The sequence below is a fragment of the Anabrus simplex genome, chromosome 14, assembly GCF_040414725.1.
Source record: "Anabrus simplex isolate iqAnaSimp1 chromosome 14, ASM4041472v1, whole genome shotgun sequence".
NCBI lineage: Eukaryota > Metazoa > Arthropoda > Insecta > Orthoptera > Tettigoniidae > Anabrus > Anabrus simplex.
The window spans coordinates 95336673-95350686 of NC_090278.1; the positions used below are offsets into that span (position 1 = coordinate 95336673).

The window sequence follows — 14014 nt, forward strand, 5'->3', positions numbered from 1 at the left end:
GTCATCATATAGGCTTTTATTAAGATGGGTTCGCCATTCCCAAAAAGCATTTTAGAGCTACTGCCAGCCGAAACTTGTTGGCCGCTCCTAACATGGAGAACAGACGCTACAGTTGACATGGGGTTTCAGTGGCATTTACTCCACTGAGGGACCATTTCCCTTCTATCAGTACTCCTCCGCCCATAGCCTTTGGTCTTTACAGTGGGTCAGGCTATTTACCACCACCCAACACTCGGTGTGGAGACACTGGCTGTATGGTTTACTCCATTTCCATGGCAGATTTAACTTTTTGCACTCCTATGTCGAGTGCGGTTCGACATTAAAATATTAGACTTGCACTCCGATGTCGAGCTCCACTCAACATGACAATTTCTCGTACTTTCGGGGCTCGTATGACGACTGTGCCGTGTTCTGGTATTGTAGAGTTATCTAACGATCTCTGAGAGAGCACGTTTTCCTATTTACAATAGTCCGCGGGAATTGTGGTAACGTTTTTAAGCTCTGTTATTCTCGAATGTTTATGCAAGCTCACAGAACTGGATATGTTAGAACAGTTAGTAGACAGTGATAGTGACGATGATGAACCAACAACTGACTTGGATGATTTATTAGTGAAAGTGAACAAAGTGATAATGATAATGAAACCGGAGGTGGTGGTGGTGCTCCTCCATAACCATGGCGCGAGTGGAAAGCTGTTGATCCTGATTTACCTGCATTCTCATTCAATGAAAGAATTTGTGGATACAAAGCATCAGGTAGGAACAATCCCTCAACACCTTACAAATTTTTTCAACTTATTTTTAGTGATGAGTTATTTAAGCAAATTGCCGGCGAGACCAACAGATATGCTAAAGTCAAAATTCAGAAAGTGAGAAAACCCGGTCCCCACCCAGATTTGAAAAGTACCACACAGTGAAAACATACAAGGATTAATGTATTTTGTGTGCCTAAATTGTAAATATATTCATATAACATACTTATATTTTGTGTTGATTCTTTTGCATTGTTCACATCCTACAGCTGTTCATAGTGCACAAATTAATTAGGAGTGGAGCAGGAAGCATACGCTAAGGGTAATAGAGTTCAAAAGGTTAACTGGCCAGACATAACATCATTGTATTAAATCTATATCAAAATACCTCGGTTATCATGTCACGAATTTTCGCTATTTCCACTTGATACGATCACATTTTTCGTAGCCCTGAAAATGTTATTTGTCGTCCCTTGTGGAAATAACATCATTTCCAACTCGGTAAGAGCCCTCATCGCAGTTGCGTGATCAACTGGGAAAGGCCTTGAATTCATGAACTTCACAGGATAAATTGCACCTTCGGGGAGCAAGCTATTAGCCTTAGGAATGTTCAGTTTTGCTTGCTGGTCAGCGGTGAAATTGTAGAATAACACAATGAGCCTCTTTGTGCTGGTATTCACATTCCATTCAGAAGTTAGAAATGTATTTCATGTTAAGTTGTACAGTAACAGGTTGCAAATATTTGTCTTGTGATAGCCTAATTATGGATACGGAAAAAGTCATGAAATTCCTTACTAATGAGGACAAAATTTAAGTTTTTTTCAGCAAGTCGACTGGCATCTACATCTTTAAGCGTGGAGGGTTGGCGGAATTTTGAAACTCGCACCTTCCAGTTTCGAATTTTATAATTTTAATCGACCATTTGAATCGATCTTGGTTGGTCGATGTTTTGTTCGATTCAAAATCGCGACCAGAGTCATTCTGTTGCAGTCGCACATGGCCGTGTATAACCTCCAATTCATTGTCTAAGTGTGTGACCATAAAAGTAATGTGTAATAACCCACTGGTCTCTAACTTTTGTTTTACAGAGAATGTGATCTGCAATAATACTTAGATATTTTTATGGGCCCTGTTCAAATGTTTTCATATTTGTTGTTTGATGTTTTTATCACTTTTCAGTGCACTATCATTCAGCTACAAGCCCTAGCAAAATAAGTTTTCATATTGTTCTTTCGTGTTTTTTCACCTCTTTTAATACTCTTTTTTCATAGAGTTTTACTGTACCTGTGGATATAAGACGAAAAATCCCCTTATGTCGGAAAAATCGTATCAAGTGTTTCCATATCCCTGTTGGATAGTTTTTATTTGTGTATTCAGTAGTACGTTTTCTTGCTAAACACGTTCATTTTCCTTGTCCCCAGAAACGTCTTAACAAGGTTTCACTGTATCTTCAATCAGTGTTGCATACTCTTCAGATGATGAATTTGTACAGTGAAAAAAAATTAATATTGAGTCTCGCTGTCCTGATTCTTCAAGTATTAGGTCAGCTATACTTGCTGATGAAGCATTGTCCATTTCCGAAAGCTAAGATTCTTATAGGTCAATTTTTACTGCAGTCCTACACTAGTGGTTCTTTAAACTCTTGATGTTCACCTGGCGTAACTTCCCTCCAGTCACCATCACTCTAACGTGGCTGTGATCCTTTCTGTTCCAGGCTTGGTCCTCGATAGTGTATATGTTGATACCTAACGTGAAGGAGCTAGAACAAAGTCTGAACCAGTTTGCCAACATCATAGATGCAGATGAAGTGCTACTTTTTGAGCGAGCAACTTTTCTGGTCATATCTCATTGCCAGCGGCGCCATCATCGAGATGTTCACAGGTTTGAGAAGGTGTCCAACATCATCAAGCAGTTTAAACTGAGCTGCAGGTGAGACACATTCTGTACCATTAGCACTTCATAATAAATACATTTAAAGACTCCAGCCCAGTCTGCTTGTTTCCCATGATGTAGTCCTTGCTAATGACAGGTGGCTTGTAATACTAGAGTGTAAAGGACTCAATCACAATTAGAAATTTAGTTTAGAATTTGAAGATAATAAACCATTTCTCTGTTTTATAGCAAACTTGCAGCTCAATTCCAGAGTATGGAAGTCCGAAATAGCAACTTTGCAGCTTTCATCGATGTCTTTACTTTGAACACCTACGTGATGATCATGTCGGACCCAGCAATACGTAAGTACTGGTTAAGAACCCTTCTATTAGTGTTGCACATTTTAAGATAATTCACACAGATTCTGAGTTCTTGTTATAGGGACAAACCAATGGGATTATCAACTTTCTGAACCTTGATTCATTCAAAATTCTGTTAAACCAGCAGGATACATCTGGTTCGGTTAATAACAGAAAGGAACTATATTTACTTTATTTTGTTATATTTATTTATTTATTTATTTATTTATTTATTTGTTTGTTTATCGTATGGCTTTTAGTGCCAGGGGTGTCCGAAGATGGTTTTTCCATGGTTATTTTTCACACCAGGCAAATGCTGGGACTGTACCTTAATTTAAGCTACAATCACTTGCTACCTTCCTAGTTCTAGCCTTTTCCAGTCTTTGCATCACCAGGAAGCTTCAGTGTTTTAATGCAACTATCTTTACATCGTTTTGTTTTCAGGTAGACTTTTCTGTACGGGAGTGAAAGCTGCATTGACTCGGGATATATTATTCATAAGTTATAAGTAACAGACATTAAAGTAGCAGCAATGAGTGCTAATACAAGAGCCTAAGTTAGGAATAAACTGAATGGATGGAGCCTTACGTATAGGGATGGGTCCAGTCAGTTCATTTGCTTGAACTAGTTCATTCGATACGTTCATCGCCTTGAGTCGTTCAAATGAATGAGGTAGTTCATGAGCAGATGAGAAATGTGCTGTCACGTGACCATTAACATGGCACGCCATTGGCCATTTTCGTGCGAGCTTATTTTGTCGTTCAAATGAACGACGTATTTCATTTGTGCTCTTGCAGCATTTCGTTCAAATGAACGAAGTCGTTCAAACGAACGAGGTAATTGATTTGTGCTGTCTTCGTGGAAACAGCTCTCGTGGCACGTCGTTCAAATGAACGAGGTAGTTTATTATGAGCTCTCTTGGCAACAGCACTAGCGACGTGAGCAGAGGTAGTTTTCCGTACCGCACGCGAGCTAGTACATAAGTTTTACAACAGATGATACTTGCGTACGTCTTCGTATTACTTTATTTGAATGGCAAACCCTACAGCCTTGACCCCACCCCACCTCCTACGTTGTTTAAAGCTCGGCGGTTTTAAGGGGAGTATGAACCAGCTGTTTGAGAGAGAAGAAGCTATTTACTGCCTTTATCCACGGGAAAAAATTGCTTTAAGATGATAATTGTCCTTTTTATCTGTTAAAGAGCTGGGAGGACGAACCCTATGAAATGTCCTGTTTGTTTGGATTCCAAAACGAGTTCTGTCTTGTTATTTGTCATCGGAGTCATTGTGATGTGGGTTCGATTTCTGGACCCAACATCAGTCAAATCTTATTTTGATGATTATGATTTTATCCACTAGTGTTCGCTTATTCTTTTGTTTATTTAGTAGTATAATTAATTAGTTAGGCGACTACTCCAAGTTGTCTCCAATTTTTCGCATAGATAATTGTTTCTTCTAATAGTGAAGAAGGCTTGTAATAAGAACCGTCGCATTTACAAGGATATTTCTGTTCTTAAAAAGGATTTTGTACCAATTATTTAATGTAACATTTATTGTCACGTCAAAAAGGGAATGGAACAAACACCTTTTAATCGATAAATATTAACAAAAATGTATTATTATATTTTCTTAAGGAAAGGAGTGACATCTCCAAATTTGTATTTAGTCCATCGGATATTGTATATTTTATTTTCATTATAGTATAATTATTCAGGGTTAAGTTCAATTATTCGTGATTTTTATCAAGGAATAATAAATAGGTTTTTAAACTTTTCTTTGATTGTCATTTTGCCGGAAAAATATTGCATCCTAAATTTTCCTCCGTTCATTTATGCCTTTAAGTTAGTTAAGTGTTATATTATGATCTTTTGTCGCGAATGCACCATGGCCCTGGGAGGCCATTGGTTTGATTCTTTGGAATGGAGGAGTGCAGTTGATCCTTGCATGGTCGAAAGAGCTTTTGCTCACCCATCACTTTGAAGTTTATTTTTCTTCGTTTTCTAGATGAGGTGGCATTTGACTCTAGACTAAAAAGGCGTGGGTGGTATGGTTGCAGTATCTTGCATAGGACCGGACTCGAACCAACATGCGCTCAGTTACAAAGCTAGGCGGCTAGTACGACATTCTATGAACTTGGTACTTCATCGTCTTGCGGAGCGCCTAGCACGAGCAGAAAATAAGCTGCCCAGTGCCCAGCGGCGCCGCCAGCCTCCCTAGGTGGAGAAAAGGCATCTACGAGAGACAGATAAACTTTCTAATATTTCATAACTCTTCTTCCTGCTTCATCACCAGTTGAGAAATGTGCTGTCATGTGATCATTAACACGGCACGCCATTGGCCATTTTCGTGCGTGCTTATGTTTTGTTCAAATGAACGTTCATTTGTGCTGTCTTCATGGAAGCAGCCCTCGCGGCATTTCATTCAAATGAACTAGGTAAAGCTATCTTAGCAACAGCACCAGCGGCGCAAGAGAGATAGTATCGTAATCTATAATCTTTATTTCCGTATTGACAATTGCACAATTAAAAATAGGAGAGGATTTCCACCAATCAATATTGATTGGTGGAAATCCTCTCCTATTTTTAATAGAGAGATAGTATTCCGTGCCGGACTTGAGCTCTTTTTTCATAGTTTTACTGTACCCGTCGATATACGACGAAAAATCCCCTTATGTCGGAAAAATCGTATCAAGTGTTTCCATACCCCTGTTGGATAGTTTTTATTTGTGTATTCAGTAGTACGTTTTCTTGCTTAAAACGTTCATTTTCCTTGTCCCCTGCAGAAACGTCTTAACAAGGTTTCACTGTACGTAAGTTTTACAATAGATGGTGCTTGCTTACATCTTCGTCCTCCTTTAATATGCTGTATGCTCGCGTGAACGACTCGTTCAAAGTATTTGAACAAACTCGTACTAGTTCAAATAAACGAGTCGTTCAAATGAATTAGTTACTTCATGAACGACCCAACTTTACTTACGTATCAATTGGGTTTATTACAAGTAATGAAAATAATTTTTTCTGTATTGAAAGAATCTCAATAATAAATTTCTTGCATTTATTATTTCAAATGGCTTTGGCGGTGGGGTCAGGTAAGGCGAATTGAAAAAGACATCTTGTCTGTTAGGCCATCAGCACAGAGGCTGGTTGGATCCTCAAATAGCACTACCAAAGGCTATGCAGTTAAAGAGAAACCACAAAAAACCAATGGCAGAGCCCAAATGAGGCATACTAGGCAAGATGAGGAGTGAGGTAGTTTGCCTTTGCTTTCCTCACTGGACCAGACGGTGCTATTGTAGCACAACTAACACCGTGAGCAACACCTTTCATGACACTCGGAACACCACCCATAAACCAGCAGCTCCTATACTGTCACATGAGACTGGGACTTCGGTGGAAGCTACACTTTGCTCTGGCTTGTGCCAAGAGACGGATGCAAAAGTACTGCATCCATCAAGAAATGGTGATAGGCGGAAGGAAGACGTTATCTAGGATAACAATGGACTGGGCCTTGCAGGGGTAAGAGAAGTAGAGGAAGATGAAGACAACGATAGTTAATACTAATTTCTTAATGATAAGAGATGTACCGAGCTCGATAGCTGCAGTCGCTTAAGTGCGGCCAGTATCCAGTAGTCGGGAGATAGTGAGTTCGAGCCTCACTGTCGGCAGCCCTGGAGATGGTTTTCCGTGGTTTCCCATTTTCACACCAGGCAAATGCCAGGGCTGTACCTTAATTAAGGCCACAGACGCTTCCTTCCACTTCCTAGTCATGTCCTATCCTCCCATCGTCACCATAAGACCTATCTGTGTCGGTGCGACGTAAAGCAAAAAAAAAAAAAAAAAAAAAAAATGTGAAACTAAACGACGCGTACGTTCTACTAAGTTCCATTTCAATGTATTGACCTAAAAATATATTATTTGCAAAATGATTTAAGAAAACGTGCAATACTTTAAAATGAGATTTCTTCATTTCTCACTCAACCATGCCTACTAGACCAATTAAGTTGAAATTTGATATGGAGATACCTCGGATATTCAGTTCAAATATAAGCCTGTTCTAATTTTCCAATAATAATTAATCTCTTCTGAATGGCAGCCATTAATATGTAGATATGTGCCTGTTTTATCCACTATAAATTGAACTAATGGGCAGATGGTTAGTCCCGTCACCAAATAACGCCCAACACACGTACTTAAAATTCAGTTTTCTACAAAGGACAAATGCATTTCCTATGTAACTTTAACAGTTTTGCAGGAAATTCCATGTTTCTGTTTAAGCTTGTGTTCCAAAACACTTACTAGTCAAGCATTGTTCAGTTGGGTATTTGGCCGGTTCTTGGTAGGTCCTGCTAATACAGACTTGACACCAGAGTGCTGCTTAAAAATGACACATCAACAAATAGTACAAGCAGAATGTCACTTTTTGCAGGTATTGTATTATTATAAATAGTGCTGTTAACTTTATTTGAGATGAATTGGTCAGTATGGGTTAATATGACTTTCTTCATTTATTTAACCTCTTAACTGGGTATTATTGATGTGGTTGGTGTAACCTGCCCTGTGTATTTTTTCAGCAGATTGTTGTTACACGGTAGGATAGGCAGAAAAGTTAGTAATAATCAGTAATACCATTCAGCTGTGATACAAAAAGTAAAATAAAGGTGTTTTAATTAATTTTAATGTTGGAGAAATGTTCAACCATTCTTACATTAACTGCAAGGTCATTTACCTGGTTGGAATTTGAGAGTTTGGCCCATATTTTATAGCCGAAAGTTGAAACAAATAAAAGCAAGGGGTATCTGTAAATATCATATCATGCACGTGACATTCTGAACCTTTTTCGTTAACTGCAAGGTCATTTACCTGGTTGAAATTTGAGTGTTTTGTTCATATGTTAGCACCTAAATTAAAACAAATAAAAGAAAGGAATATTTACGAATTACACATCATGCTAGTGACATTGTGGAAGATTTTACATTAACTTCCCGGTCCGTTGCGTCATTTACCTCACTAGAACTGCAGTGATTTGTCTCGGAGATAATTTTCGAAAAGTAAGGGGTTGTGATACTTTCCTGTTTTGAGAAGTACATACTGTTTTCTGGCTTATGAACTATGTAGCATTAGAAGTCCAATTAGAGTTTTTATCTCAGTTGGATTTATATCCACCCAATCTCGCTCGTGACCGTGGTTTCAAGTTTGGATGGGTTTCTAAAATCTGTTTAGCATATACATTGGTCTGTTCGGCAATAAGTTGAAACATATCATCACCTATGAACTGTTAAAAATATTCCAACACATTGGATTCATCGCCGAAGTCCACATTTACACCACTAGCACCAGAAAATACGAATTTCTGACGTGAAACACCACGCGGCGGAAAAGGTTGAAACATGTCTAGCACTTGGCCTTCATCCGATTCGTCATTTTGTTCACGTTGTTCTTCATTCTCACTTTCTGAATCACTTTTTCTATCAGACTCACCTTAATCTGTATCAAACCACTCATCTTTGGATTTCTGAGAAGATAAATCGTCACAATCTTCTCTAAGTGTTGAATAATCTCATCTTTGACCGTTTCGAACTTACGCTTTGAACTAGATGGTGCCATATTTGGCCTACTGTGGACAAGTAGCACCGCACAGTTGTAATATAAAAACAAATAAGCTTCAAGAAGCGTGACGTGGTATTTGCTGTCATCGAGTGGGAAAAACATCAATTAAGACGACAATACACGATGCGGCAAAGTAGCTCCTCATACCCAGGATCTGTATCAAACCACTCATCTTTGGATTTCTGAGAAGATAAATCGTCACAATCTTCTCTAAGTGTTGAATAATCTCATCTTTGACCGTTTCGAACTTACGCTTTGAACTAGATGGTGCCATATTTGGCCTACTGTGGACAAGTAGCACCGCACAGTTGTAATATAAAAACAAATAAGCTTCAAGAAGCGTGACGTGGTATTTGCTGTCATCGAGTGGGAAAAACATCAATTAAGACGACAATACACGATGCGGCAAAGTAGCTCCTCATACCCAGGAGATATTCGCGGTAAAAGACAAGTATGTATATATTCGTCATGCCCATTTTCCTGTTACATTAAGCGTACGAATATATGTCATGCCCAGTTAAGAGGTTAACAGTTTATCTTGTTAAAAATAGATGACCTGTTTGGAATGCCATTGTCTTCCTAGCTTCCTGTGCAACCTGTGACAATAAAGTTTGGTGAATAGTCCTGTACTATCAACACAGATGAACAATGCATGACAGTGACCTTACTGTCCTTCGAAATAGTCCCCTCCCATAACTATGCACTGCTGAGATCGGCGATACATGTCCTGGAAACTTTGCAAGAAGGCTTCCTTTGCGATGGTGTTCAGAAGCCTCGTCACTTTTCGTAGGATGTCACGAATATTGTCAAATCTCTTTCCTTTCAAAGTAAGTTTGAAGCGTGACTTTTCGGCTCATGACCTTTTTCCGAAGAGGGGATCCCGTAGAACGCCATTCCGTGCTTTGCCGTTTCGTTTCAGGGTCGTACCCGAGATGCCAGGTTTCATCCTCAGTGACAATACAGTTCAAGAAATTTGGTGTCGCATCTGCCGTTTCGACAAAATCCTATGAAGCCTCTAAACCTGTCTGCTTCTGATCGTCAGTCAAGTGATGTGGCACAAGAAGAGAACACGTTTTCCTCTTCCCTAACTTCTAGGTAACGATTTGTCGCACAGATTCACGGTTAATCTGTAGTTCATCCGCTATCATGTGCACAGTTAATCGCTGATCGTTCAAGATTAATGTCCTCAACTTTTCAGTGTTTTCGTCACTGACGGCAGTCGCCGGTCTTCCACTACGGGGGTTGTCAGAAACACTTTCCTAGCCTCCTCGAAAATGGGCGAACCACTCGTACACACACTTCAAGGACAGTGCTAGACACTTGCTGCTACGCAGGTGTAGCGTTGTGTGGCGCCTGTGTTGCCGGATCGACTGTTCTGACTTCATTCACCAAACTTTATTGTCACAGGTTGTATACGATGACTAGGGACGAGATTTTGCCTATTTTATTCCTATATACAGAAACATAGGTTTTTAAGATATAAATCTGTTTTAGACTCTTTTTAACAGGAATTTGTTGGTTTTAATGTCCAGATATATGCTTATTTCAAGGATTTGTGCCTATTTTGAGTATAATTGCCTATCTAATGCCTTTTGACAGTCTTTTAAAGCCAAGTTTTCTTCCAATGCATTATATTCTATTTGGTGTAGTCGACATAATTATGTTCTCATTTCTCAACATAATAATAAGAATTTTCGGAAGTCTCCAGAAATAGCGCTTGGGGGATATGCTTCAGGAACAATTTGACCTCAAACCCTTCCATCCCTCCCACCTCCTAAGATGATATGCGAGAAAAAATCAATGTCGAACTCTGTTGTACACGCCTATATCCCCAACTTCCCTCTCACTGGAAATTGTTTGGACGCTTTGTCTTGAGATCTTTGTGTGTTTACCAATGCCTAAAGGAAAATCTTCCTGAGTCTTACCAAGTGAAGCAGGTGCTCACAGGAGATCCCAACTTCACTACCAATGAAAGGGTAGTCTTCTGCCAAGATTGAAGTAAGGACGTCCCTTTTACCCCTTCATGATTGAGGACTAGATCGCATTTCATTGTAGTATTTATAAGGCTACTAACATATTGAATATTTGTAGGTAGTAAATTCTTTCCATAGTTATTGACATAAGCTCGATAGCTGCAGTCGGTTAAGTGCAGCCAGTATCCAGTATTCGGGAGATAGTAGGTTCGAACCCCACTGTCGGCAGCCCTGAAAGTGGTTTTCCATGGTTTCCCATTTTCACACCAGGCAAATGCTGGGGCTGTACCTTAATTAAGGCCATGGCAGCTTCCTTCCCACTCCTAGCCCTTCCCTGTCCCATCGTCGCCATAAGACCTATCTGTGTCGGCGCGACGTAAAGCAATTAGCGGAAAAAGAAAAAAAATAGTTATTGAGTGCACTATTAAAAGTAATTTCTTCATGCCTGTTTGGTTGCCTATGTATGTGATTATTTTGTTTATTTTTAGTGCCTATATGCCTGCCTATTTTAACTGTTTTCAGTGCCTATAAAACCTGACCCTAATGATGACAGATAGCAGTACCTACATTTTTTAAATAATAGTGTTTACTTCTTACCTGACGTTTGTGAAGCAGTGATTGCATTTCTCTTTGTTACCAGCATCGGAAGCAACGCTGATCAACATTCGCAACGCACGGAAACACTTTGAGAAACTAGAGCGAGTGAGCCAACAAAGTGCGTTGGCCAAGTAGTGGGATTGCAGGACTGAGGGAGAACTACAATCACGGCAGCACTGCTCACTGGACTGATGCTATTATATTATGTAAGTGAGTGAAAACAGCCCCATCTCGGCTTATGGTTACCACCTTTCCAAGAACAAATGTAATAAATGTACTCCCTTGATATAAAGCTATCATTGTTCTACGAAGTTTACTGTTCATCGTAGTCGTGATCCTCGAATATAAGGTTTGTTTAAAAAAATTGCCGAACTTTGAAAATAACGTTTTAGGGAGCTCATCTGCAGCTCTGTCTCCCATCTTCTATTAACACAAGTCAGAACTGGTAAGCAGTTTAGAAGATCATGCCCAGTTGCTCCTGCCCTTCAAGTTTGATCTCGTCTCTTGACTGAAATTGTCGTCCTTTCAGGGTGAAAATGTTGGTTTCGGAAACAGGAAAGAACCTGCCACAACTAGGTCAGGTCAATACAGTGGATGGTGAAGCACAGCTTTCTTCGTATTCATCAAGAATTCATGAATCAACAGCGATGTTATCGTGGAGGCTCCAGGAGTTGTTTCTCTACCAGTCTGGTCTTTTCACCTGATGTTTTCTCTCAAACATCTTGAGAATTCCAGATAATACCAGTAGTTCACCATTTTACCCTCAGGGAGGAATTCCTGGTGCACAACACCTTTGATGTCAGAAAAGACCATCACCAACATTTGTATGTTCGACCTGTCCTGCCACAGTATCATTGGTCTTGGAAAATATTTCCCTTGGCACTGTGTGTCACGGATATAGAAGGGAACCTGAATTGTTTGTTCCAAATTAGTAAATGTATAATACCGGTATAATGGTCTGTTATTGGACATTAAAATTTTCAGTTTAACTCATTTCCATTGCCAGTGTGCTAATTTGGGTTCGTCAGTTGGTAAATAACACACTTACCAAGGCGCTTGGCTTCACATGGCCTACGCAGTGGCCTCCACGGTATGCACTAGCCATGCATTGTGGTTGTTGTGCTATTTACCAACTGATGAGCCCAAATTAGCACACTGGGATGAAGCGCTGGCAACAGAAATGAGTTAGCCTGAAAATTTATCATGTCCAATAACAGACCCATTATGTTGGAGTTATTATGAGTTGGAAATAGAAGTAAAATGTTGATACGTACCTCATAATATTTGGACATCTCAACAATTGCAAGCAAATAGCCTATGAGTGATAACTTTCTGAAATGCATGGCAAATACCTAGTTACTTACGAAGGATACTACTGCACAGCATCACTTACCAGAAATTGCTAAGACTTCACAGTCGCGAGGTATTTTTAAAGTTTGTTTTTACAGGCCTCATAAAATGGTTGCCTATGAAATGATCATATGTTCACATCTAGTCTGCATGTCTCATTGCATTAGTGAACCTTCCGGTGTGATCTACATTTCAGACGCAAATAAAATGCTAATTTTTCTGGTATTCATAATTATCTGAGAAGCTGTATCCTGTAGAGACTAAGGCTGCCACCCTGTTGTTCCCATATATCAAGATGTGGAATAGGAACAGGGAAATTTTCAGATTCTTGTGCAGACAAAACCATGTACTGCATATGTTTTTGTTAGCGAGTTGGTCAGAACACAATGGGATAAGATTGACGTGGTGTAATAGTCGTTTTAACATAAATGTAGAGCTCTTTTAGCATCATTTAGCCTTGTACAACATGCTGCAACCTTGTCCATTTGTTATGCACTTCAAACTAGCAGTAACTGTGCTTGTAGTGCAATGAAGCATCATCTTATTGAGGACAGTTGAAGGCAGGAAAAAGAATATTAGTTTATCAAGCAGGTCAAATATGAACCAGAAATTTAATTTTATGTTTTAGGATTCAACCTACAGGTCCAAAAGCAACATGTCTCTCTTCTACATAATCTAATTTTCCCCCTTGGCAGGATTTTTAAAAATTCTGTTTTTCAAGAAAGAGCGAGGACACGTTTGCATGCAAACTTCTGTACTCCTGCATTACAATCCAATCGCTATCCTCCCAATGCATCTGTCCAAACAAATGGTAATTGTAGGTCAATAAATCTGGGCTTTAAGGAGGGTGTTGCAGTGTTTTACACATTTCTTCTAGCTTATCACATGTTAAAGCAGCAGCATATTGCATTAGGCAACATTAACGTTTTTTCATTCATGGAGGAAATCAATTAATACAATCTCTGTGTAATACCAGAAAACAGTTCCAAGAACCTTTCCAGTTGATGTGCCTTTTGGTCCTTACTGACACAGATGTCGCTCCATACTTACTTGTTTGAATTCAGAGGAATAGCGATGGAACTAAAATTCATCACAGGTGATACAGCAAAAAAAAAAAATATATATATATATATATATCTCCTCCTTCCTGGTAGCAAGTCTTGAAATTCCTGGCAAATTTCCAGATGAGTATGTTTTGACATAAATATGTCTTATGTGGGGGTCATCTGAATATTTGTGTAATGTGACCCAACAAAACCTATGAAGGAAGTGTAACCACAGCAACCATGCAGGCTGTGATGTAAGGTATAGATGGATGGCCAGACACTGTTACCTAGCAACCGTGCAGGCTGTGATGTAAGGTATAGATGGATGACCAGACACTGTTACCTAGCAACCGTGCAGGCTGTGATGTAAGGTATGGATGGATGATCAGAAAATGTTACCTAGCAACCATGCAGGCTGTGATGTAAGGTATAGATGGATGACCAAACAATGTTACCTAGCA

At 39.4% G+C, this 14014-nt stretch overlaps 1 protein-coding gene across 4 annotated transcripts in view; it reads left to right on the forward strand.

Moving 5' to 3' along the window:
* RagA-B (Ras-related GTP binding A/B) overlaps positions 1–14014 on the forward strand; it is a 36375-nt gene that overhangs the window by 17454 nt on the left and 4907 nt on the right. For 2 of the 4 annotated variants that reach the window (XR_010861562.2, XR_010861563.2), the window contains exons 6-8: positions 2466–2680; positions 2873–2985; positions 11201–11363. Coding sequence is in view for 2 of the 4 variants with exons in the window: in XM_067158205.2 (XP_067014306.1) it covers positions 2466–2680; positions 2873–2985; positions 11201–11292 (420 nt within the window). In the remaining 2 variants the exon portion in view is untranslated. Of the gene's footprint in view, positions 1–2465; positions 2681–2872; positions 2986–11200; positions 13856–14014 lie in introns of those variants that run through there. The other 2 variants (XM_067158205.2, XM_067158204.2) reach the window with 2 other exon arrangements.